This window comes from Brachionichthys hirsutus, chromosome 10 (genome assembly GCF_040956055.1).
Source record: "Brachionichthys hirsutus isolate HB-005 chromosome 10, CSIRO-AGI_Bhir_v1, whole genome shotgun sequence".
Taxonomy (NCBI): domain Eukaryota; kingdom Metazoa; phylum Chordata; class Actinopteri; order Lophiiformes; family Brachionichthyidae; genus Brachionichthys; species Brachionichthys hirsutus.
The window spans coordinates 4,483,361-4,506,025 of NC_090906.1; the positions used below are offsets into that span (position 1 = coordinate 4,483,361).

The window sequence follows — 22,665 nt, forward strand, 5'->3', positions numbered from 1 at the left end:
AATGTTGAATGGGAAAAGCCCCTTGACAAGAGAGCGAGCACATGAATGGGCAGTCAGGGGAAATCCAAATACAACCTAGCGTGTGCTTGTGTGTTGCTTTTTTGTTGTTGTTTTTTTGTCTGCATGCAGGTTTTTACTTTTTTTGTTTATTGGCATTCTATATATGTTGCTGTTGCTTTTATGTGCATCTCTTTCTCCCTGTGTCTCTACACATTGGTATATGTTTGTGTGTCTGCATCGATCGCTGCCTGTGTCATTCCCGCCGCTCCCTCCCTTTCACCGACTCAGTGGCCTTCACCGCTCGGGGGCTTGTTGTCGCGCTGCTGGCCCCCTGCCCCTCCAGGCAGCCAGGGGGAGACGGAGTGCGAGGTGGTCTGCTTGGCCATGCTGTAGTGGCTGATCACTGTGTAGAAGCGGCCCCTTGAATTTGCGTCTTGGGCGGCGTAGTAGGCCTCCAGGGACGCTGGGATGCACCGCTTGTGCTGTGAGCGATAAAGTCATCACTGAGGTTCAGATCATTTATCAATAAACTCATCGTTTAGCTCAAGCCTATCAAGGGAGGAAAATGCAAAATCTGCCATAACCTGTTTAAAGAGGTTGCTGATTTATTTAACGAGATGGCTGAGCTGATTGGATGATGAGGAGCCTTTGTTGCTGTAGATAATACAAACGTTAACGCAATACTGTCTTTTTATGCTGATATGCGAAATGTCTGGTATTTCTTTCTTAATATGACTTTTCGTTGAGGCTGTCCAACCAGAAATCATCCATCCTTCATTTTCTTGTAGACGAAACGATTGCGATCTTTTCACCTACAGCCGCTTTAGCCGCCTTGCTGGAGCCTATCCCAGCTAACTACCAACGAGAGGCAGGGTTTCACCAGCTCATCAAGGGGAAAAAAATAGTAACAAATGTGATATTCATAAGTGGCATGTATAAACGGGGTGATTTAATTCATTCGAGGTCATAAATATATAACGTACTCCAATAGTATGTTCAGTTCAGTTCAATTCAAACAGATTATCTTAACTTCATCTTTTAAATTCAGTATTTCTTTATTTTTTTGTTTCATTAGCAAAAAAAAAAAGTGCATTTATTATTAATAACCAAACAAAAAATTAGATGAAATCTGCATATTGACTGTATAGTAAAGCTCTGTGAGGAAAAAAGGTTCAGGATTCTCCTAGTCATGTGAAGGAGTTTATTACATCACGGCGCGCCTGCATAGCGTCCGTGTGCATGTCCTTTTGTGCAGCTGCAGAGAATAGACCACACTGTGTGGATGTGCATGTGACACTTCTAATAACGCCTCTGCAGATTGCAGTCAGAGCCCCTGCAGAGGCGGTGGGCAGGAACGTAGATTTATCCCCCCCCCCCCTTCAGACTAGATGTGTCCAAAGACTTCAAAGATGACCTCTAACAAACCGAGAAACTTTCAACTCCAGTGGAACTCTGGAAAAAGTGGATTTACGACATAACTGGTCATTTTCATCAAAACGTTGGCACAGCAACGACGGATGAGACGCCTCCGTGTCTTTCTTTAAAACACACCGTGAGCTTACGATTGATTATTTACTGATGGCTGTTGATATTACAGGCTTTGTTGGTAACATGGTGATGGGAGTATTGTGTGTTTCTCCTCTCTCAAAGGTTATATAGCGAGAGAAGACGCGGGGACAAGAACACTCGAATATGTAATTCTAGTGCTGAAAGGTCAATTGAAATCGTCAGAGAGGAGAGACACACTGATTGATATACGCAGAGGCGTCGTCTGACATTTTGACAAATGGTTCGTCTAAAGAGGATCGACAAGAAAACTGTAAAATACACGGCAACAAGCTGCCGTCAGACGCCTGATTGTTCCCCAACATTGTCAAGTCAAGGACCCCGAATCTGATTAATGTCGGGAACCATATTTTAAAAAAACCTTGTTTTAGCACATAAATCATGTACATAATATATAAAAACGTTGTGCCAGTTATGGATGATAGCTACTTTAATTCCTGGACTGTGAAGATGTAAAATGAAATGCAGGTCTCACCTTATAAATGAATCCATCTGGGCAGGCGTGGTCGTAGGTGAAGGCTTTATAAACCACCAGGAACACGATGCAGGCGAGGAAGGCCAGGGCCAGGATGATCAGGATCGTCACCTAGCGGGAGGACAAACACCGGTGAGTGAGTGTGTGTGTGTGTGTGGGTGTGTGTTCCTGATGAGCTGTGTGATAAACAAAGTAGTATTTGTGATACTATGTCAAGACACAGAGCAGATATTATGATTAGTGGCTGGTTTCTACAGGACGTCTCACCTCATCCTGCAGGTAGTCGTCGACTTCCGACCACAATTGGATCTGAGGTATCAGCGTTTGCCGACTTGGTTGCAAGTCGGGCCATGTAAAATTACCGTATGGATATCATGCTGGGTCATGATTCTGTAAATGAGGAGTAGCTGGAGACTATTTCCTCTTGGAGACTGTCGTGCACTTGATTCGCGCGCTTCCTTTCTGTAGCAGCTCATGTCTTAAAAATACAAACCAGTCGTATGTCGCATCGGTCACTACCTGTCCTGTACATGCAGTATATGCAGTATATGTACTGCACCAAGACCATTTTGTGGAGCAGTCACACTGCAGGTCAATCCTGTTCAAGTGCATTGGTGCATTCAACTACTGTATAATCTCCATGACAACGTTCCCTCTTTAATGAGGGGGAACAAAAGCTCACGAAAGCTGTCGTTGACTTGTTTCAGCAAAACACAAAATAACCCTGGAACCATCTTCGCCTCCTGTTGCGCGCACACACTCACACTCTGTCATGTGATTTGAGTTTTAATTTACAGCACAACAAGCTCTGTTTCTAGTAATAGTAATCAAGGAGTGTGTGCAAAATGTACTTGTGATGAATGGTATTCTGTTTATTTGCCCTTTGTCCAATAGGAATATATATATATATATATATATTTAATGTTTTTTAATTGTTCAGTATCTTGTCTTCTCAGATCCAGGTAACATTCAGCAGCCTTCGTGGCTACAACCCAAAGCTCGATGTTGCTGTTCTGAAGTCAGCAAGAGAAATCAATTCTTGCTTCAACAACTGTCGTAATGTTTCCAGCTGCCGACAGCAAGAAGCGCACCCACGCACACACGCACACACACACACATGCAAATGCTTCTTGTTACTCTCAATGTGGAGGCGACAAACAGATTCATAAATCGCATTTGGTCAAAGAAAAGACTGTTTAGATGAGAGTGAGACTTCCCTGTGCAAAAGGGGAAATGCTTTTCCACAGCACAATACGCGTCAGACTACAGATCGACAGCAACACAACAAAACAATCAACTGACAGTCTGCCATTTAAGGCGGCTAAAAAGGTGGCAGGAATCAGGTCGTTTCCACAGGGAGACCTTCTGCACCTCAGATCTGCGCGCCGGAGCCCTGAGGACATCCGGGGGAGGAGGCGGGGGGATCGAGTGGGGGGTTTATATCCCGAGATACTGATGCTGCAATGAATGCTATGTCTTTATTATTAAGGCCTCTGAGGTCCGGTGAGGTTTGCAGTTTATGTTGGATAAGCAGGTGGAACAGCAGGACGGTCGGGATGAAGCTCTGCTGCAGCAGGAGGAGGAGGAGATGAGGAGCGACTTGCACTCCTCTGACTGATGACATTTATGAGCTGCTCAAAACTGACCTTTCAAGCATTAACGTCTGCAAATTAGTGCTTTCACTCGCTGGTCTAACCCACAATTAATTATTGGGGGGGGAAATGGAACAAACTCAAATGTCGTGGTCAGTTTTCACAATAACGAACTGTTTAATATTATCATAATTCTTGTATAGAATAAAGAAAAAGAAAAAAAGCAATTCACCACAAACACCCAAAAGATTGGGGTTTGATAAAGAATGCGATAATAACAGTCTTCGTGAGAAGAGTAATCCAGATTGACGGAAGAACACCTTTATTTCTGTATGCTGGTACAAATAAGAACGTCTCGGTGAAGTCTGAAGCGTGAAATATTCATTTTCCTGCCGGGCTAGACAATAGCGCATTAAAGCAGATTAGCATATAAAAGGGTTTGTTTCATTCTACTTTTTACTTGGCGCCCCGGCTGCTTCTGAACAAGCAGTTAATTATAATTATGCAAATCATCTGTAAAGGATAGATTCATTTAAATATGGCGCCGCCGCTCAAGACACAAGTCGATGAGTTGGGTGCGTTTATTTATAAATGTAAAAAAAAAGAATGATCCTTGTGAGACAACTGAATAGAAACTTCCAGAATGAATGAACATTTCCAATGTTTCTTCTTTTTTTGGGACATTAAATTCATCCATGATTTACTGCTCCCTGTCTGATCTGTCGCTTATATGTCACAGCAATTAGTCCATCAGCATTGTGAGGGTGGACGTGGACGCAGACGCGAAGTGCCTGCTTGGTGTCAACCGGGGGGGGGACATGACTCTCAGCTTTGGCCGCCGCTGGCACTGTGCGAACGACATCTCTCGCATCACACAATGCGATGCATTAGAAGTATGTCTTCAAAGTGATGGTGAGCTGCCTTTCAGAGCAGCGGCAGATGTGGAATGTCTGATCAAGACCCAGCCGGACCCAGAGAGATTGCTCCGGAGCTCCTCACATCATGCAAGAGAGCCATGAGCGCTTTATGCCAGGGGAGAACCACCTTCAGGATCTTTGAAACATGCAAAGAAGACTTCAGCTGGTAATAGCGGAGGAGATTTGCCCCTTTGCTCCATTTAAACTGCACACGTTTGAGTTATTTTTCTGTGTTGCACCCAATTATTCCTCAACAACTAAAGCATTCCATACGAGGTGGCGTAATATCAAGGCAGACATATGACTTGGAGTGCAGAGAGGCTCGGTTAAGTTGTAGCTATGATATGAAAGTGGCACAACAATATAGGCAACATGAAAATGCAAAATAGATTCTAATGCATGTGATAAAGACGGTTCTGATCTCATCTCGTGATAACAGCCGGGGTTTGTGTCTTTCCCTTATTCTGTCTGTCTCCCATTCACTTCCCAGCCAACTCAGCTTTTTTACAGCACAAATTAGTCATAAGATAATTAACAGGAGATAATATTTATATTTCCACAAAATAAATAAACTATTATAATGTCCAAGCATTTACAGACGGACATTAAATGCACATCAAAAGACATAAGCAGGACCCCACAAATGAAGTTCCAACTGCTGAACACTTTTTAATGATCCTGAAAATGACAGATTGGCGTTTGATCCTGGCATGGAGCGTAACGCCTACATTGATGCTCCATTACACTTTTATTGTAGATTCCACATAGCAGCGGTTCAGGCAAGAGCACACGGCCCTTTGTGATAGAAACGCTTGCTCCAACATCCTTGTCGATGCAGCCGCGACCATGTACTGTGTAAATCTATTAAACATCTATCCTGACCTTTCTACATTATTCAGACCCCCGGCTCATGTCTGCAGCAAACCTTGGGAGGTAGTCGTAAAGATGACGGATGAAGACTTCCTCCAAACATGAGGCGGACAGATATCAGTCAAAACCGTGCCAAGACTGTGCAGCTCCATTAACCAGGCGTAACAAAAGAGAACGAAGGATGCCTCAAACAGAATGATGTCTTCTTTTGGTGCATGGCTATAATGTCTGATAGTAAATCAACGTTTTTTTCCTGTTCTCTTTGTAATACAGTCAATATGCCCTTTTGTCCTTGGCGCGCCGCTTCGTGCCCTTCTGCACCATCATCGCCTTCACCACAAGCATCATCCTGTGTGCTGTGCAGCACAGATAACAGGCACACGTTTGTTTTTCCTGGATGAAGGTACACAGCATGCTGCTATAAACTGGGCGTGTCTTTAATGAGGGTTGGCTCCATCAGTAATACTTCGACCGAGTGCATCAACATCAGTCATTTCATCGAAACCAGCCTCCAGGTTTCATTTCCACTTTGGTCACATGAACTTGTAACAGACAACAGATGCTTATAGATGCTTATGCTGTAGAAGCTCGGATTCATTTTAGGAGGCTTCTCTTTTTAATGCTTTTCAAGCAGAAGGGCCAGAGTGCATACAAAAACACAGACGAGTAGAAGCGTCACAATGACGACATAGCAACATAGAAAGCATGGCCTGAAAGGTTATGACATAAAATTGTACAATTATTTTTGCCCAACAACAGCAAAAAGGCAAAAAAATTGTTTTCAAAGAAGAAGGACACCCAACATTGATGTTGCAATTTAAACATTTCCAAAATGAACCGTTCCAATTTACAGTGAAAAGTGAATTTGATATTAAAAATCTAATACATTTTCCTTAACTTTATCCAAAAAAAACAGGACGGAACAGGAAAAACGGTTGCTTGAAACCAACCATTTAATCAATAATCAAAACTGTCAATTGAGATTTTTCGGCCAACCTTAACATTTCTGCTTATTTTACTCACATTCATCTTCCCATTTTACTCCTGCATCATAAACCCCTGCTGGTGAAACTGTAGCCGGCTGCAGGGGGAGACAGTTGTGTGTGTGTTACGGAAGGAGGAGGCAAACAAATCAATCCAGATTCTAAAAGATTCAGTGGATGTTCCTCTGACTGCAGATTAACAGGCTACCTATTGTTTACGTTTACCCGCATCACCAAATAATGTACTTTTTATCTTCTTTTGTAAAAGTCAAGCTATGATAGAAAGCAGCTCACACTACCCACGTCCTCACTTGCTGGAACTTGACAAGCCATATGGGGAAGCCGACACCTATACTCGCATTCACTTGAGGAGAGAACGAAGGGAATGTGTAAGTGTGTGTGTCTGAGTGGGAGAAAGGGAGGGTGGGTGGGTGTGTCTGAGTGGGAGAAAGGGAGGGTGGGTGGGTGTGTGACAAGAGAGAAAAAATGATGCTGATAAAAACAGATAACACAGACAAAAAGGAGCAAAGTGAGAAATAAAGGAGGCGGCAACAGAGACAATAAAGCAGCAACCAGAAATCAGACCAAGTCTCTACGAATCATGTTCTGCTCCATCTAAATTATGCCTTAGTGCAATTATTTATTATTATTATACAATTTAGTGTAACCAATTCACCTAATTTGCATGTTCTTGGTGGTGGGAGGAAGCCGGAGAACCCGGAGAGAACCCACACAGACACGGGGAGAACATGCAAACTCCTCACAGGCAGGCCGCAAGCCGGATTCAAACCGGTGAGGAAACAGCGCTATTTATCTTGGCTGTAAAAATTGCATATCAAGCTTGATGATGAATGAAATTAATGACCGGTAAGAAAGTCTCCTTTGGAACATGGAACAAGTTCATGTCACTGATTGGTTCGTGGCAAAGCACAGAATCCATGTTCCAGAAGGTTAAAGGTCAAATTAGGACTCTTAACTCCCAAACCAGCTGTGAAATGTTAAAGCAGCTCATGCAGCAACCAATTTGTCCAGATTATGGTGATTCCAGTTCAATATCATTGTGTTTTAATCAACAGTATCACATCCATATTAGCATATTACCGGTAGCCTATCCAATGATGAACATGACTAACTGCTCTGAGGTTTAGCTGGGAGGCAAAATATTTATACCGTGCATAATTTGAAAAAATATGACTTGCCATTGTGACCAGACTTTTAATCTCAAAACATTCTTCATGGCTAATAATAAGGTTTCATGTCACGCACTCTCTCCAGCTTCAGTGAATATCAAAAGGTTTCTCAGGAATAATACTTTTTAGAAATGTCTAGGGGAGTACGTGAGGTTAAACGCACCATTAGAGGGTCTAACTGTCTTAGAATACCAAGTGTGCGTGTGTGTGTGTGTGCGTGTGTGTGTGCGTGTATAAAGATAACTGCTTTACCTCTTCTTCCATCTTTTATAAAGTGCGACATTAAAGAACATCTAAACTCTTTCTATCCCTTATGAACACACGCTTAGATCGGATGAGTGCACATTTACCCCGGAGATCGATGCTAACTATGCAAATGCATCCTAATTAAGCACACGTCTCTTCGGAGACAAAACATCAAAGGTTTAAGTCTGAGGACATTGCTGGGTGATGAGAGTGTGCAGACATCGAGTCACATCTAGGAGGTCGGCTTAAAATGAGACAAAAAGGAACAGCGGCAGAGACATAAGCGAGCAATCACACAATGAAACCGCATCAGCCTCGCCTCTTCCTTTACACCAATGAAACTAAGGGGGGAAAAAAAGAATGTATAACTCAATAATAACAAATCCAAATGAATCAACACAAACACACAAACTGCATGACTGTCAGTAGCAAGGCTCTCGGGACACACTGAACATCTGGAACAATTTGCTAACCAGATTCTGCAAGATTAAGATGTTATTGAGACATTGTTAATAAAAGGACATGACTCACACACACACACTCACACGCACCCACAGACACACACACCTACACACACAATCACACAATTAGCACACATCCCGGTTGTTTATATCACAGGACAAGGTTCATTCCTCTCATGCATCCCTATAGATCCAAGTCTCCTGGGTATGCTTTGTGTTCCTGTGCATGCTCACCATGTGCACCTCTGTGTGTGCCTATTCCAAGCGTTTGTGAGTGCATGTGATGTGCTGATGCATATGTTTGCATGTCATGTTGACAAATGACTTAAAATTCAAGCGCTTGTTCTTTTCTCATTTACAGTAGGGGGTAGCAGTTTCTGTGCACAAAAAAAGAAATGTTGTTGTTTTCAATCCACTGAAATATAGCTACACGAAAATGGTCCAGTGATTGCCCTTAGGGTTACGGGAAAAAAATCACCTTTTAACTTCTCGGGTCTTGCAGGGGCCCGATGAGAACTAACTGGACATTCCATGTAGTCAGATACACAGTCTGTACTCATTGGTGAAGGATCAGACAGAAATCCACCTCCAATTGACTTGCTAAGAGCAGCAGGGCTGCAGCCTCCACTGCACTGCTGGAGGAAACGTCCCAAGTTGTTCGGTCTGGAATCCAGAATCCTTTTTCCATCATCATAAAGTAGATCCCCCCCCCCCCCCTTTTCCTTAACCTTTGAAGTAAAATTGATTTGTCATGAAATTAACATTATTCAATATACCTCAAGCTGAAATGGTAAGAGAAGAGAGACGATTTATGAATGCCTGTTCACATCTGTAAATATTGACAGGCAGACTGTCCGCTCTCCTTTGAGATGCTGTTTGATATTAAGGCGTCTGAAGAAAGAATTTGGTCAGAGAGGGAGCCAATCATCCAAATGATCATTCAAGCAGCAGCAGCGTCCTTCACGCTGTTCTCATCAGCGTGCCTGCATTTCTTTTGTGTCCTGAAGATTGTCCGTCCAGTCCATGGCCACCGGTCTGTGTGTTTTATGTAATATCTAACAGAGGGACGTAGGACAGTCTCAAGGAAGACCAACAACATGTGTGCCCATCCAGTTCTGAATTTTGACTTCCAGCAACAATTCTTTCCAATGTGTTTTATATTGATTATCCCAGCCACCTGGCGCCAATAAAAATATTATATTCAGCTAAGGTCTAAACTGGACATCGGGGGGGGTCTTTGCATCACATCTGGTTAGTTTATTTTATCAAAAGCCAACTTTAAACAACACAAGGTCCAGGAATATCTGCCAGAAAGAACCTGGCACAGTTTCTATCAGAACTGTGAGTGTGCGTGTGAAATACCTCATGGCATTGAGCTTCACGAGAGAGTGCAAGCCACCAATTTCTGGCTTGGCTTCAGGCAAGACGGCGAGAATATGAGAACCAGAGAGACGAGGAGAGGGGTAGAGAATGATAGAGGAAATGAAGGAATACATGCCAAAATGACATCAAGACGCTAGTACGGCTGGCGGGTTGAATCAATTACTTTCAAGGTGGCCGTGGGAAAAAACGCGGCTGCTGAGGGGCGGATAATGAAGCGCCTTCACGTCAGCGCGGGAATTAAAACCGAGTTAGTTTGTGAAAAGTCAGTCAGAAATGTAGTCCTAATCTTCCATAAGGGAGATCTTTAGTGTTGTTTCGGTTCAATCCTCTGAGCTGATTTGAAATGTATCCACGTTTACTACGGTGGCCGACAAGGGCCAAACGCGCTTCAGAAAGAAAACGACTTAAATTAATCGACTGCTATTAATCAGCGTTCTCCCTGTGTAGTCGACATGCAGATGCATTTCAGTGTGAGAGTCTCGCCTCACTGAGGCTCCAATGCAACTCCAGCTCTCTTGGTGTCGGCGAAATATGATCATCTCTGAATTTAGACGTGTATACGAGATGATTAACTTAAAACCACAAAATATCAGCGTGAACATCAGGGTCTAAAAGTAGCATTTACAGTTTACTGTTGCTTTGCATCCTGAGAGAAGCTCTGGTGCAGAATCAGCAGCTTATTCATATGCTCCTCCTTGTCTCCTCTGTACGGCTCCAACGATATGCCGGCCCCTCTTCATGATTAGGGTTGCTTGATTAGAACGAGCTCATCACTGTGGGCTTCCTGCTGCGGGAAAACACGGCAACATTCAGATGCTTGTTTTAAAACCCTCAACAAAAACCAGGAGTTTGTAAATTTACCGATTTTCAAAAAAATCAATGCTGAACTCCAAATGCAGAAAAGCAGACCTCCTCTTCTCTGTCTGATGTTCTCCAACCTTCAACAACACACGGGCTTCACAGGATAATCCCAGTGTGGGTAAAAATCAATCGCAAAAAACCTTTGCACACTTGGATGTCTGTGTGCGTGAGCATCAGTGTGGGGGCGTTCAGTTTAGCGCAGATGACAACCGAAAACTCCTCCCCCAACAATCAGCGTGCTATTAGTCATCCACACAAAGCGGGAAGAGCGATCTCTGGAACGGGAGGCTGTGATTGGCTTGGAACAGCTGCAGTGATTAGCTCCTGTACCTGACTAACAGAGAGACGGCCTTCTGCGGAGGTGGCAGAGCGCAGCGAGGCGTTCGGCGGAAGGCAAAGTGGGGCTATAATGGAATAATTGTTTTAGATGATGGCTGCCTCTCCCACGGTTGGATGCCAACACATCTAACTAACTAACTTATTCTGGCACCAAACGGTTCAGATTGACAAGTTCTGGCGCGCGCATGTGGCGAGAGCTGGCCAAGGACGCCGTGCTTTCTGGACAGTGAACGTGCCAGGATCCAACCAGAACAAAAAATAAATGAATCTCTTCCACATCTAAATGTTCAGAGATGTTCCTGATTTATTTATTTTTAGAAATCTTCCTGTACGTTTGTGGTGGTGGTCGACATGGAGGACAAACAGAATGGAGCTCTTAAATCAAAGACCAGGAGCGTCGCTGCAGGAGGAGCACACTGGGTAGAAGGAGGCGATGGACATATAGGGAGCAATCTGACAAATAGAGAGACATGCAAAATGTCTTCTGGATCTGATCCAGAATGAGGTGAGGAAAAAATATTACATTTTAACATTAACACTTTCACCTTTCATGGTTGGTGCATAAAGATACCAAGAACCTTTTGATGATGATCCAGATCACCATGTGGACGGTGTAAATCCAATCAGGAGGGGAATGAGGGGTGAAGGTTTGCGTTCTTCGGGTGCTTTTCTAGTTTCTAAATGGTCATGCTTTGTATTTAGTTAATAACACGTTGCGTTTTTTTGTCTGCCTCTATCCATGTATGAATGTGGATTGAAGCCTTGTGAACCAAAAAGGAAATGGCAAAATGGTCAAAAAATATATACAAAGAGAAGTAGCGGAAAAGAAAATAAAGGGATGGAGAGTGGCAGGCAGGAGCCCAGTAGAGCGGCAGGGCAGATTATAGAGCGTCTCACACCGTGAGCTCTTTATCTGTCAACACAATCTGTAAAGCCTTGAAGAGAGACGAGATGTGCAAGCGTTTCATTTGTCATCCAGGGATGTTTGCTCCATACTGCACAGCGTGTGTGTGTGTGTGTGTGTGTGCACGAACATGCCTGCAGAATCAGCTCTGCCAGTCAAGCAAAGCAAGCGGTTTAATTGAGTACCCAAAAACCAAATGACATCGCAGAAAATCACACAAACCCAAATGCATTCCTGCCTAACAAAAGCTGACAGGATGTGTTGGAGCCACACATAAAAGTGAACTCTCATGCCAAATGATGCAAGCGGCCACCTCTTCAAAAAGTTGCCTCAGCTTTGCTGCATGGTGATTCTACAGTGTGGATGTGGGACCTCTAACTCACCGCCAAATTACATCCGGATCAGATCCAGAATGTAGATACTGTTGCGATCCGGGCTTTCCCCATTTACTTATAATAGAGGCTCTTTCAAAAAAAAAAAAAACTTCACTCACCAAAAATCACAGTCATGAAGTGGTCCGATATGAACTATCATGCAAAATGTCTTCTGGATCTGATCCAGAACGAGGTCAGGAAAAACCCCATTTGTGAGGGTTGCTATGGTGACTGTTGCTGCAGGTTGAGGTCTGCTCCTGCGCAGCTGCCGAGGCTTGTTGAACTGAACAAGACGCACCTGTTACAGATCTCACCTGATCAGCTCCTGCCTCTCTGGACCTGCCTCGCTTCCAGAATATCCTCTGTCCCTCAGTATTTTCAGGCTAAATCGCAATATAGAGCGACTGAGGCGCTCGGCGGAGGTCTGCGCTCTCCAAGTGCTTCTCCAGCGAGTATAATGTGTCTATTGGTTGAATGTTGAGCACTAATTAGTCTATCAACACTAAATAATCGACTGGAAGCGTTGCGTAACGTATCAAATAAATGAGATTTATCTTGTGGTGGAGTAGAAATATAAAGTAGCAGAAGTACAACTTTAGATTTTTACTTTACATATACAGTATATATAGGTTCCATGTATCGGCCTGCTTACAGTTACCACTTTTATATTTTATATTCACTGCTATGAAGTATTTGTTCTTGATCAGATGTTTATTTATTAATCAACATGTCACACACATTCCCAGTATTAATAAAGTCTGAATTTAATTCAAATAAATCTTAGCATTTGATAAAGATGTACGTATTATTATTGATATTTGTGGTTACTACATGCAGCATGGCAGCTGCTTTTATCCCTCCCTCACTTCTTCAGCCACACAGCTGAAGAAGCGTGTTCCTTGTGCTGCCTGTTCCTGTTCCGCTTTCTTCCTTTCGACCTGTTCCCAGGCGTTCTCTGTGTTTTGTACTCATGAGGAGGATTTCCCCACTGAGGAATAGGAGGTGTTTGAAGTGGGGGCGCCTCTCAGCCAGTGATTTGTACTGTTGTTGTGTTTTTTTACATGGTTCATTTTTGGTCATCTTTGTTGTTTATCGTTGCGTTTATGAATCCCGTTGATGTGCTCGTTTTTGAAGGTGACATTCTAGTTAATTTGGGTCAGAGCTGCAGTCATTTTCTCCCCACAGCACCACTTAAAGTGTGAGTCATAACAGTAAAATACAGCTAATTATAGGCTGAGGGACTTCCTCTCCTTCACGTGGCTGGATTTGAAATTGATGAAGGTCTCCAGAACTTCATGGACAAAAGTGATTTTATATGTGGAAGATTCTCAACAGCAAAGTTTCTGAGACACCGAGCATCACTGCAGAGTTTATAGAGCACCATGTGATGCAGTGTTCTACATGACCTTGACAACATGATCTAGTACAATGTGTGTGTGTGTGTGTGTGTGTGTGTGTGTGTGTGTGTGTGTGTGTGTGTGTGTGTCATCCAGTCAGATTTCACAGTCTACTTTGGTGTCTGATGTATAATTCTCTCTCTCTCACTCTCTCTCTCTCTCTCTCACTCACTCACTCAATCAGAAGACAAGTTAGCGTAACCGATTCACCCAACCTGCATGTTTTTGATGGTGGGAGGAAGCTGGAGAACCCGGAGAGAACATGCAAACCCCTCACAGAAAGGCTGCAAGTGAAGCAACAGCGCTTACCACTGCGCCACCCCGTCCTGGATTCAAGCAGCTCCTTTGGGGCCCGAGTCGCTTAGTTTAAAATAGAGTGAACGTACCCTTACAGTTTAGTGCGGTTCTCAAGTAATCGACTTTCATGCTTGTGTGTGAAAGAAAATATGGAGGCAGCCATTCCTGTTTGAATGAGATCGTAATGCTCGCAGCTCTTCTACTTGTCGGTCTGCTGCTGTGCTGGCATCCATGTATACAGAAGGTGTATCTCTAAACCTGACTGACAGTATTGCCTCTTCATAGCTGACTTAATTTCATAATAAATATCCTCTTGTACTCAGAGCTGAATATCGCCCCACAGGAGAACAGTTAATGCAACCTTCTCTCTCTCTCGATCGTAACCGCGGGGTTTCCCGCTGCTGAGTAAATGAACACAATTTCCATTATTGCGTTGACGATGTAAACGCGTTTACATCCTCGCTGCGTCTCTTAACAGCACCGTTATCGCTGCAGACACCGATGCAGCATGTTGGATCCGTATGGCTCTAACTTTAGCACCAACTCCTACCTTGAGTCTCTCAGACACCCCGTCAGTAAAGCTGATGGTAAACTCCTCCACCTTGGGAACCTTCAGCCTCTTCTTCTCTGTCTGGTACTCGGTGCGAGTTTTCACCACCACCTTGAGAGAGAGAAAACAAAAGCGTTGGTCAAATATCCGGGAACGATAAAGGCAGCGATAAGGAGGGATAAGGATCCTATTAGCAAGTTGTCCACCTCCAGGCTCTAATTCTTAACAGTAATAAAATAAATAACTGGAAGATACTGTGTTTTGGACTCTGTGACGAGCTGGCGACTCGTCCAGGGTGTACCCCCACCCTCTCACCTTTTAACCCTGACCATGATTATTGTTGTTTTTTTTACTTTGACCTTTGTCTCTGGACTAACTGTGTTAGTTTTGTTCCTAGTTGCATCCCTTTAAGGAGTCTGAAGACTTGATGATCAGACGTGACGCCAACTTGCAGGCAGATTACGAAACAAATTGAGAGTTGAACAAAGACGGCTTGTGGTAATTCTAAATTGTCCATTGGGTAGGTCAAAGTTTTCCAGGAAGTGGATCTGAAAACTGCAGCGGATGAGAATTTAGGTCAAGATTTGACTTCTCTTTCTCATCAACAAACTTGCTCAGTAAATTGTTGTAGTTCTTCCATGCTGGGACGGCTAGCTTGACGTGGCTGGTGTTGTTTGTCAGCAGGACAATGGAAAAACTACCAGCCCAAATTTACCTGAAACTTAATGGAGGAGCAGGAGGGTCGGCGAAAAATCCATTAAATTCCTGAGTGGATCTGAATCCCTGGGCGAATAAACAAATTACTTTCTTGAGAATATTCTCCCGCGAGCTGTCCCCCCTCCTCGCCGACCCCAGAGAGCAAATTGTCTCCTTAACTTTTTAGCTTTAGCGGCACCTCCGTCTTTCGTGCCACTGACAGAACCGAGGAGAATAATTTCTGTTCCCAGGTTTCACCTCATTACTGCACGCACTAGAGAGAGAGAGAGAGAGAGACTCTGCTGCTTGGTACGATATTAATGGCCCCCACTGGACGGGGCAGACACAGAGATAGATGTACAGATCACATGGCAGAGGGGAGGACGCTGTCTCACTGTCCTCGCGGGTGATGGCGCTGCTTCAGCTCAGTTCGCCGTCACTGAGACGAAGCCACAAACTGCTACTGTCCACTGTCCATTGGCTGCAGAAAGCCCTTATCTAAAATTTGAAGGCCGCGGCGCATAAACCCCGACGACAGCACGCTTGATTGGGCCCCTGGGGGGCGCCAGACCCTTGTGGCGTTCAGTGCATCAACCCCCTCTCAACAGGCTCGTCATCGGCGTAACTAATCTCGCCTTGCCTTTCTCATTCTCTGACTCGTTTCACAATAAACTGCTGATGGAACCTCTAGATTCAACCACAGCAACACTTAATATGTCGCCTCATTACCCCCCCCCCCCCTTTACTCGCTCGCTCCTTTATTTCATATTACCGACTGAACTGACGATCAATCAATGTTGCCTCTGCCTCTGTTGCATTTGAAGATAGGTTTGGCTGTCCGACAGAACAAGTTTACCTCCTCTGCACAGACGGAGCCATTCTGCCTCGGAAAGCTGCCGTATACGAACAAACACATCTTGTCTTTATGTTATAATACAGAAAATGATTCCACGGATATCAATTTGCATTTCTTATTCGCAATTCACCGATCGATCCATTTGTGCTGCTGTTGCAAGGGCCCCTCGCATGCTGGGTTTTATTGTAGTGCACGATAATCCTTCAAGAGGACGCTTGAAGGATGAGCAAAATTAAATGAAATTAAAAATGATATTTTTAGTTTATTAATCGATGAGGCTGCAGATCTGGAATATTTTAAGGTTCCTTGAAACAATCCCGAATGTGTCGGTTGTAGATAATAGTGTTTACGGGAACAATCCGCCTCTTTGGTCTTTCCAAGTTCTTCAAAATACGCTATGTTAGCGGAATATCGACCACGCGATGGATTTCTCGACAGCTCAGTTGTTTCTTTCCTCTAACTTATTTATTACTAATCAGCTGATTAATGAATCGGTCTTCTCAGAAGTGTTTCAGCCCGACGGCAATGACTTTTTCAGCACTGCTTTTGCAAAACATATTAAACTTGTGGGGACAGGGCAAATTCAGAAATTGTTGTCATGGTAACATTGCGAAAGTGAAAACTTTTCAGTACTCGTGAGTTTGTACAGAAGGGTCTGATCCCCCTCCTATAATGACTGCAGACACGTCTTATTTTAAATTCAAACCTTTCAATGCATCAAAGCGACTGTCTGCGATTCACGTCTGGACGAGAGCTGCACAGTTTCTCTTCTGTGTGTGGAATTGATTGATTGCTGCCGTTCAATGAGACGTCGTTACGGCTCTTTCCGTCCGTCCTTCCCCGGCGTGCTGCTCTTCCGACCTGTTGTCACTGTGATTACTGTTTCATTTCTCATCCCCAACAACGGCGCTGCAGGAGAGCCGGTCTTGGTGAAGTTTCAGTGAGGAAGGCAGCTGCAGACATTTTTTCGACAGGGTTGATTTTAATCCTTCCTTGTGAACAAGAGTGTGTGTGCGCGTCTGTGTGTGTGTGTGTTGGCTGTCCTCGCGACTCGAATGGAAGTGATGTTATCAAAAGTGATTAATGTTACATCAAGTTATTTTTTTTATTACCGCCGCTGAGATGGCGGTTATGTAATCGCCGGGGTTTGTCCGTACGTCTGTCCTTTAGCAAGATGGATCTTGATGTAATTTTCAAGAACTTTTGGGAATGTTATCAGGAACAAATGATTAGATTTTGGTGATGATCCAGAAGAGATCCTGGATTCTGGATCACATTGAAATTTCTGGTAACATTGCAGTCAATGGAGCTTTAAAATCCCCAAAATCTCTGTTGATTATTGTCAGGAACCCAGCCAGAGCCTCCTGGTCCATGTGGCTCCGCCTTCCTGCTCCAAGTAGCTCCACCCTCTCGCCACTCTGCCTGCCACACCCGTTGTCAGCTCATGCACATCACCTGTGCTGCTCTGGACACCTGCTGCTCATCAGCCCCGCTGCATTTATATTCTGCTCAGTCCTCTGTCCCGCCAGTCAGTGACTTGTTCCTACTCTCCAGCGCCCTAATCCTGATTCTGATTCACGTACCTGCCCTGCTTGTTTTTTTGGGATTTTCGTCTGTTTGCCTGATTAGACTGATTACCTGGTTTTGTGAACTCTGCCTGTTTCCTGGAACTTGTTTTATTGCCTGCCCCTATCCTGATTTGTCGGTTGGTCGGGACTGACCACCTTTGCCGGAACATTAAAGTTACGTTTCTGTATTCCCTTCTCCTATCCTGCTTTTGGGTTTTCTGTGACCTGACAATTATCGACCAACATTTATGTAATTTGACACAGTCATGTTGGGTCGGGATCTCTATCTCGCGGCTGAATTTCATCCGCATCGGATCCAGAATGGCATTGGGGAAAAAAATTAATCCATAAATGGAGTTTTCAATTTTAACATTGAAAACTCCATTTATGGATTCAAACATTTATATCTATTGTTTTGTTCTGTCCTGCACGTGAGATCTGATTGTTGTGGCTGATAATGGCAGGAAGCAAATAAGGTTTTTCGCATCTTCCGGTTCACGGGTGGAGCCCGTCCCAGGTTTTCTATTGGTGAGCGGCGAGGTACACTCCAGAAGTGTCGCCAGCCCATAGCGGGATAAATCTGCACCTGAGTTTAGATCCCAGAGGAATCACATCATATAACAGTCAGCAAGCAAATGAAGGTATCGGTGAACAGCGGCGGCTGCCATACGGCGTTGCCCAGATGGAATCAAATCTAATGCCCCTATAAGCCCCGCCCTCTGTAGGCCACAAGCATTACTTTGTTTCAGACGTGAGAGTAAACGTCACTTTGAGCATACCCTGCCCTTGAAAATATCTCTGTATTCTAAAAGGGGAGGGGGTGCACGATCATTCGGAGGCATAGGGGGGGGGGGGTTCTAAAGCGGATCAAAACCATACAACTGATCTGATGGGCCAGTCAGGTCATGTGACCCAATCAACTGGGCTTTAGCTTTATAGGAGAAGAAGCAAACTGGTCTCAGATCAGACAGATAAAAGCTGATTAACTCTGAACTCTCCCCGGACATGAAAACAACAACAACAAACATAAATTCAGCAGCATAATGGAGATTTTCATCATCAGCAGATAGAAATCCACACACACATATTTATCTCTCCAACGCTGTCCCTGTGCTATCAAGCTATAATTAATGTTAAAGCAATATCAACAGTGAAAATAATGGCTCGTATCTCCCGCTCCCCTCGGCTTTACGGCGCTTGATGAACTTCAGCGCGTTAAGCTGTCGGGCAGATTTTAGCGATTTGGTTCGCTCTCATCCTTTTTTTATATATCTGCAACAGAAGGCTGTTCTAGACAAAGAACCCCCCCCCCCCCCCCCCCCTTTTTACAAACTACCTGCTCAACACCCAAACAACAGACGCACGGAATGACCAGATGGCGAACATAGCGGCGTGTTTACGAGCTGAACATAGTTCACTTAGGAGCCGTTAGAAACCGTAAGAGCTGGAAGAGAGACTCTCTGATTAAATTAGCAGACCAAAGTATTGGCTGACATTTGGTCATCGGTTAGTGCTAAAGGTCATTGGTCATCGTCATCAACATCATCTGTAAAAAGACAGTCCTGACCCCCCCAAGGACATAGAAAGGACAAGGTCATTTACGTGCAGCTGGTCCTCACTTAACGACGGAATCACGTTCCGGATACCCCGTCTCTAAACGATTCCGTCGTTAAACGAAACCCCCCGTTGGCCGACATGTTGTGTTGTCAAAAAGATTTAACCCCGCGATGCGCTGGCAACGCTTCCGGGTTATATCCTACCTCTCGTCCACGGAAAAGCCGGGATGGGCTCCGGCAACAGCCATGACCCGGACGGCGGATAAAGCAGACATGGAAATGAATTGATACATGAAAAAAGCTTTGTATTTGCATACGTATAGGGTCATCTGTATCTGATGACAATGCATATTGAACACCTCGCTTTGGTAGAAGACCCTAGGCTAGAGCCAAAATTGAGGATTAGGGATTGGGAAGTCCCAGATCCAGACTCAATTGAGCCAAATTGTATTTCTGCAGGCCGTGCATTAAAGAGGCTAGATTATAATCTGCAGCAGTTCACACATAATCTGGGATTGTGCCAACTTCATGAGTAACGTCTGTGATGCTACTCACTGATCAACAGCTGGCCATTTATTCAAATGTGTTTTGAACAATTTCTGGCCCTTCTCACACATATTTTTTGTTATTAAAGCAAACAGCTGTGAAGCTAGAGCCTGATTCTCCACGCAGGAAATGAGATTAAACGCACAACTGCTAAAGTTGCAGCCATTTTATTAGCACTGTGTACTATTTGGTGTGGCTTTCAGGATGCGCTCGCTCTCTGTTGTGCAAATAACAAACGGTTAGGATTTATTCCGTGAAATTTATTGCAGGACTAAAAGCCGGTGACAAAATACTTCAGTGTGTCATTTTAAAGGGTGGGATCATACAGTATCATACAGCAGACACTCATTCTCATTAACGAATCGACCCCCCCCATGCGCTGACCTCTAATTACAGATTTCATTATTATTTCTGTCAGCCTCTGCTGCGTTCATGCATCACTGGCCAGGAGGACAAATTCCCACGCTTGCAGCGAGAGACACTTTTTCAAAAGATTTAACAGCAAATGACCTTTAAAACTCCCACACTTGTCCCGCCTGAAACAAGTGGACCCAACTTCATTTGCATAATTACATATGAATATAAAACCTGAAACTTTGGCTCGATGCTTGTCCGGACGAGCATCAACTGTCAGCCATCCGTAAATGCCAATGACTACATCACAGCTACTCGCGGTTCACCTGTCTCTCTCGCTGTCCAGGCGATCAGTAAAACACCTGAGTACCCCCCCCCCCCCCCCCCTGTGCCGTCACGGCGACGTAAATGCACTCTGTGCTGTAACACAGCAACAGGCTTTGCCACATCTGCAGCAATGGCTGGCGTCTCTGTTAGGGTGCTCAGAACTGCTGATTGTTGACAGGATTGATTTGTATGCATGGCACGCCTTCCTGCTGTGTGTGAGGGACAAGGCTCATGTTAACAGGTATTTAATATAGGGCGGGGGGGGGGGGGGGTAAAACGGAGCCTCCCTCATCAGAATAGAGCAGGGAGGCTGGATTTCGTCCTTCTGCCCGGGGGTTGTCAGTAGGTTTTTTTCTGAAACGTTAACCACAAAATATTTTATATTCTATATAAATATATATTATATTCCACTCCTATTAAACAGCATGAAGTAAATCAATTGCCTTGCCTTTATAAAGACCGGATGAGGTCCATTGCCGCTTGGACAACGAGATCAAAGATCAAATGTGCATTCAAAAGGGTGAATGATACCTTTCCTCTATACGTAATGATAAATGAATAAATAAGTGCTCTAAGGTAAACAGGGTCTGGCACCGTCAATATATGGCTGTATTATTCTACAAATACTGTCGTTTAGAGCCAGCTTTTGGTTTAGGGGGGAGTGTACGTCTGCACTGCGGCCTTCAGCGAGGGTGTATAACACTCTAATTGCTGCAGCATTACAGCCGCTAGTAGAGACATCTTAATAACCGTAACCTTTATCAGGCATTTCTGCTGGGAAAATAGTTTCAACTGATTAACTATTCAAAACAGTGGCATTGACTTTTTCTCGCAATTCACTCATCAAATCCAGGGGTGAATAATTCCAACATAAATCAGACGGCTTTCTTGAAGCCTCCCTTGCATGGAGGACGATGTGCCATTTTAATGTCATGCAATGATTACTCGTTATTATTCATCCGTGCATAATGCTGGCGATTGATCGGCGCAGTCAAAGAATCGCTCACTGTGAGGCTGAATTGTAATGGGAGGCCAGTCTGAGTGGGGACGGTCCGATAACGCTGTGTGGACACAATCCTTCTGATTCATCATGTTCCTTTCTCAGAAGCTCAGCGTACAAATATTCAAATGGCTGCAGAATGCAACCCCCCCCCCCCCACACACACACACACACACAGCAAATGCAAAGTCAAATGTCCATTCATTTTCAGAACGAGCAGCCTCTGTCCCGACCCCTTGGAAACACCAACAGGCGCTCCATGTTGCGCTGCCGCCATGGTAACCGGATTAAGGAACTGTGGTACAGTTATGTCGAGGTGATAAATGACTCTCTGTCTGGCACCAGATCTGTCTCTGGGTTTCTGCTGCAGAACAAAGGACACGGCGGAGACGGCGGAGACGAATGAATACGCCAACAGATTAAGGGGCCGCGTGTGGGTGTGTCCTGGGAGGGCGTGCCGGGTGTGATAAAAACAGTGAGGTATTAGAGGTTAAAGGAGATCTAGTAGACTAGACTGACACACACATTATTTGGGCTGTCGTCGCTCACCTTGTCAGGTGCTTGGCTCTGGAGGCTGCCCACATCCAGTGGGGTGATGAGGGGCACATTCTGAAAGCCGTCCTCCACGCTAACCGGTTTGGCCCCTTTGTCTTGCAGATTACTCCCCAGTTTCACCATCTTTCACCGCCCTTTTGTATTCACAACCCCCCCCCCCGCTTCTGTTCCTGAAGACTGTTCCTGGACAGAGGAAGAACGATGTTTACCCCACAGCAGGTCAATGAAACCTTGCAGACTGGTTAACGGAGACGATTCTATGAGCAGGATTTTATAAATGTGCGATTCTAACTTGATTGCGAGCAAATTGGGAAGATTGCAAAAATATTGCATGTGATAAACCTGAATGTGAAATAGGACAGGAGGTTATTTAGAGATTATTATTATTTCCCTTCGCAGTATTAATGTTTCTCCGACAATTATTTAAATTTTTTCCTGTCACAAATATGCACGCCTTAAAACCAGTGACTTACGGCTGCTGCGCGTCCTTGTCCGTCCGTCCGCTCCCTCTGTGCTGCGGCAGCGTTTGAGTCTGGACAGAGGCGGAGAGAAGCGCAGAGGACCCGGTGAGGCTGGAGGCTGCGCTGATGCTGATGCTGATGATGCTGCTGATGCTGATGATGCTGCGAGAGAACGACGCTGCGCCGCCGGGGACCGAGTGGGAGTCAGGCGGGGGCGCTTCCTACCAGCAGACAGCCCAGCTCTTCATCCGAACTGCCTCCGACTTCACCGAGCAGCAACTGCACCCGGCCGCTCAGACTGCCGCTAGGGGGATGTGAATCCCCCCCCTTCGGGAGTCTCG

The 22,665-nt window shown here is 44.7% G+C and overlaps 1 protein-coding gene across 1 annotated transcript; it reads right to left on the reverse strand.

Moving 5' to 3' along the window:
* Positions 1-284: 284 nt before the first annotated feature.
* Positions 285-21,986, reverse strand: LOC137900511 (neuronal vesicle trafficking-associated protein 2-like). Its single transcript, XM_068744610.1, has 4 exons — positions 21,858-21,986; positions 14,406-14,516; positions 2,042-2,152; positions 285-482 (listed from the first exon to the last, which is right to left on the reverse strand). Exons 1-4 carry the CDS (start codon positions 21,984-21,986, stop codon positions 285-287), a joined length of 549 nt encoding a protein of 182 aa, XP_068600711.1.
* Between the last annotated feature and the right edge of the window lie 679 nt (positions 21,987-22,665).

Coding starts and splice junctions, on each gene's coding strand:
- LOC137900511 (XM_068744610.1), bottom strand. CDS start 21,986: ATGGTGAAACTGGGGAGTAATCTGCAAGACAAAGGGGCCAAACCGGTT. Junction 14,517..21,857: donor AGAGCCAAGCACCTGACAAG/GTGAGCGACGAC, acceptor CTCTCTCTCAAG/GTGGTGGTGAAAACTCGCAC. Junction 2,153..14,405: donor GGGTGTCTGAGAGACTCAAG/GTAGGAGTTGGT, acceptor TCCTCCCGCTAG/GTGACGATCCTGATCATCCT.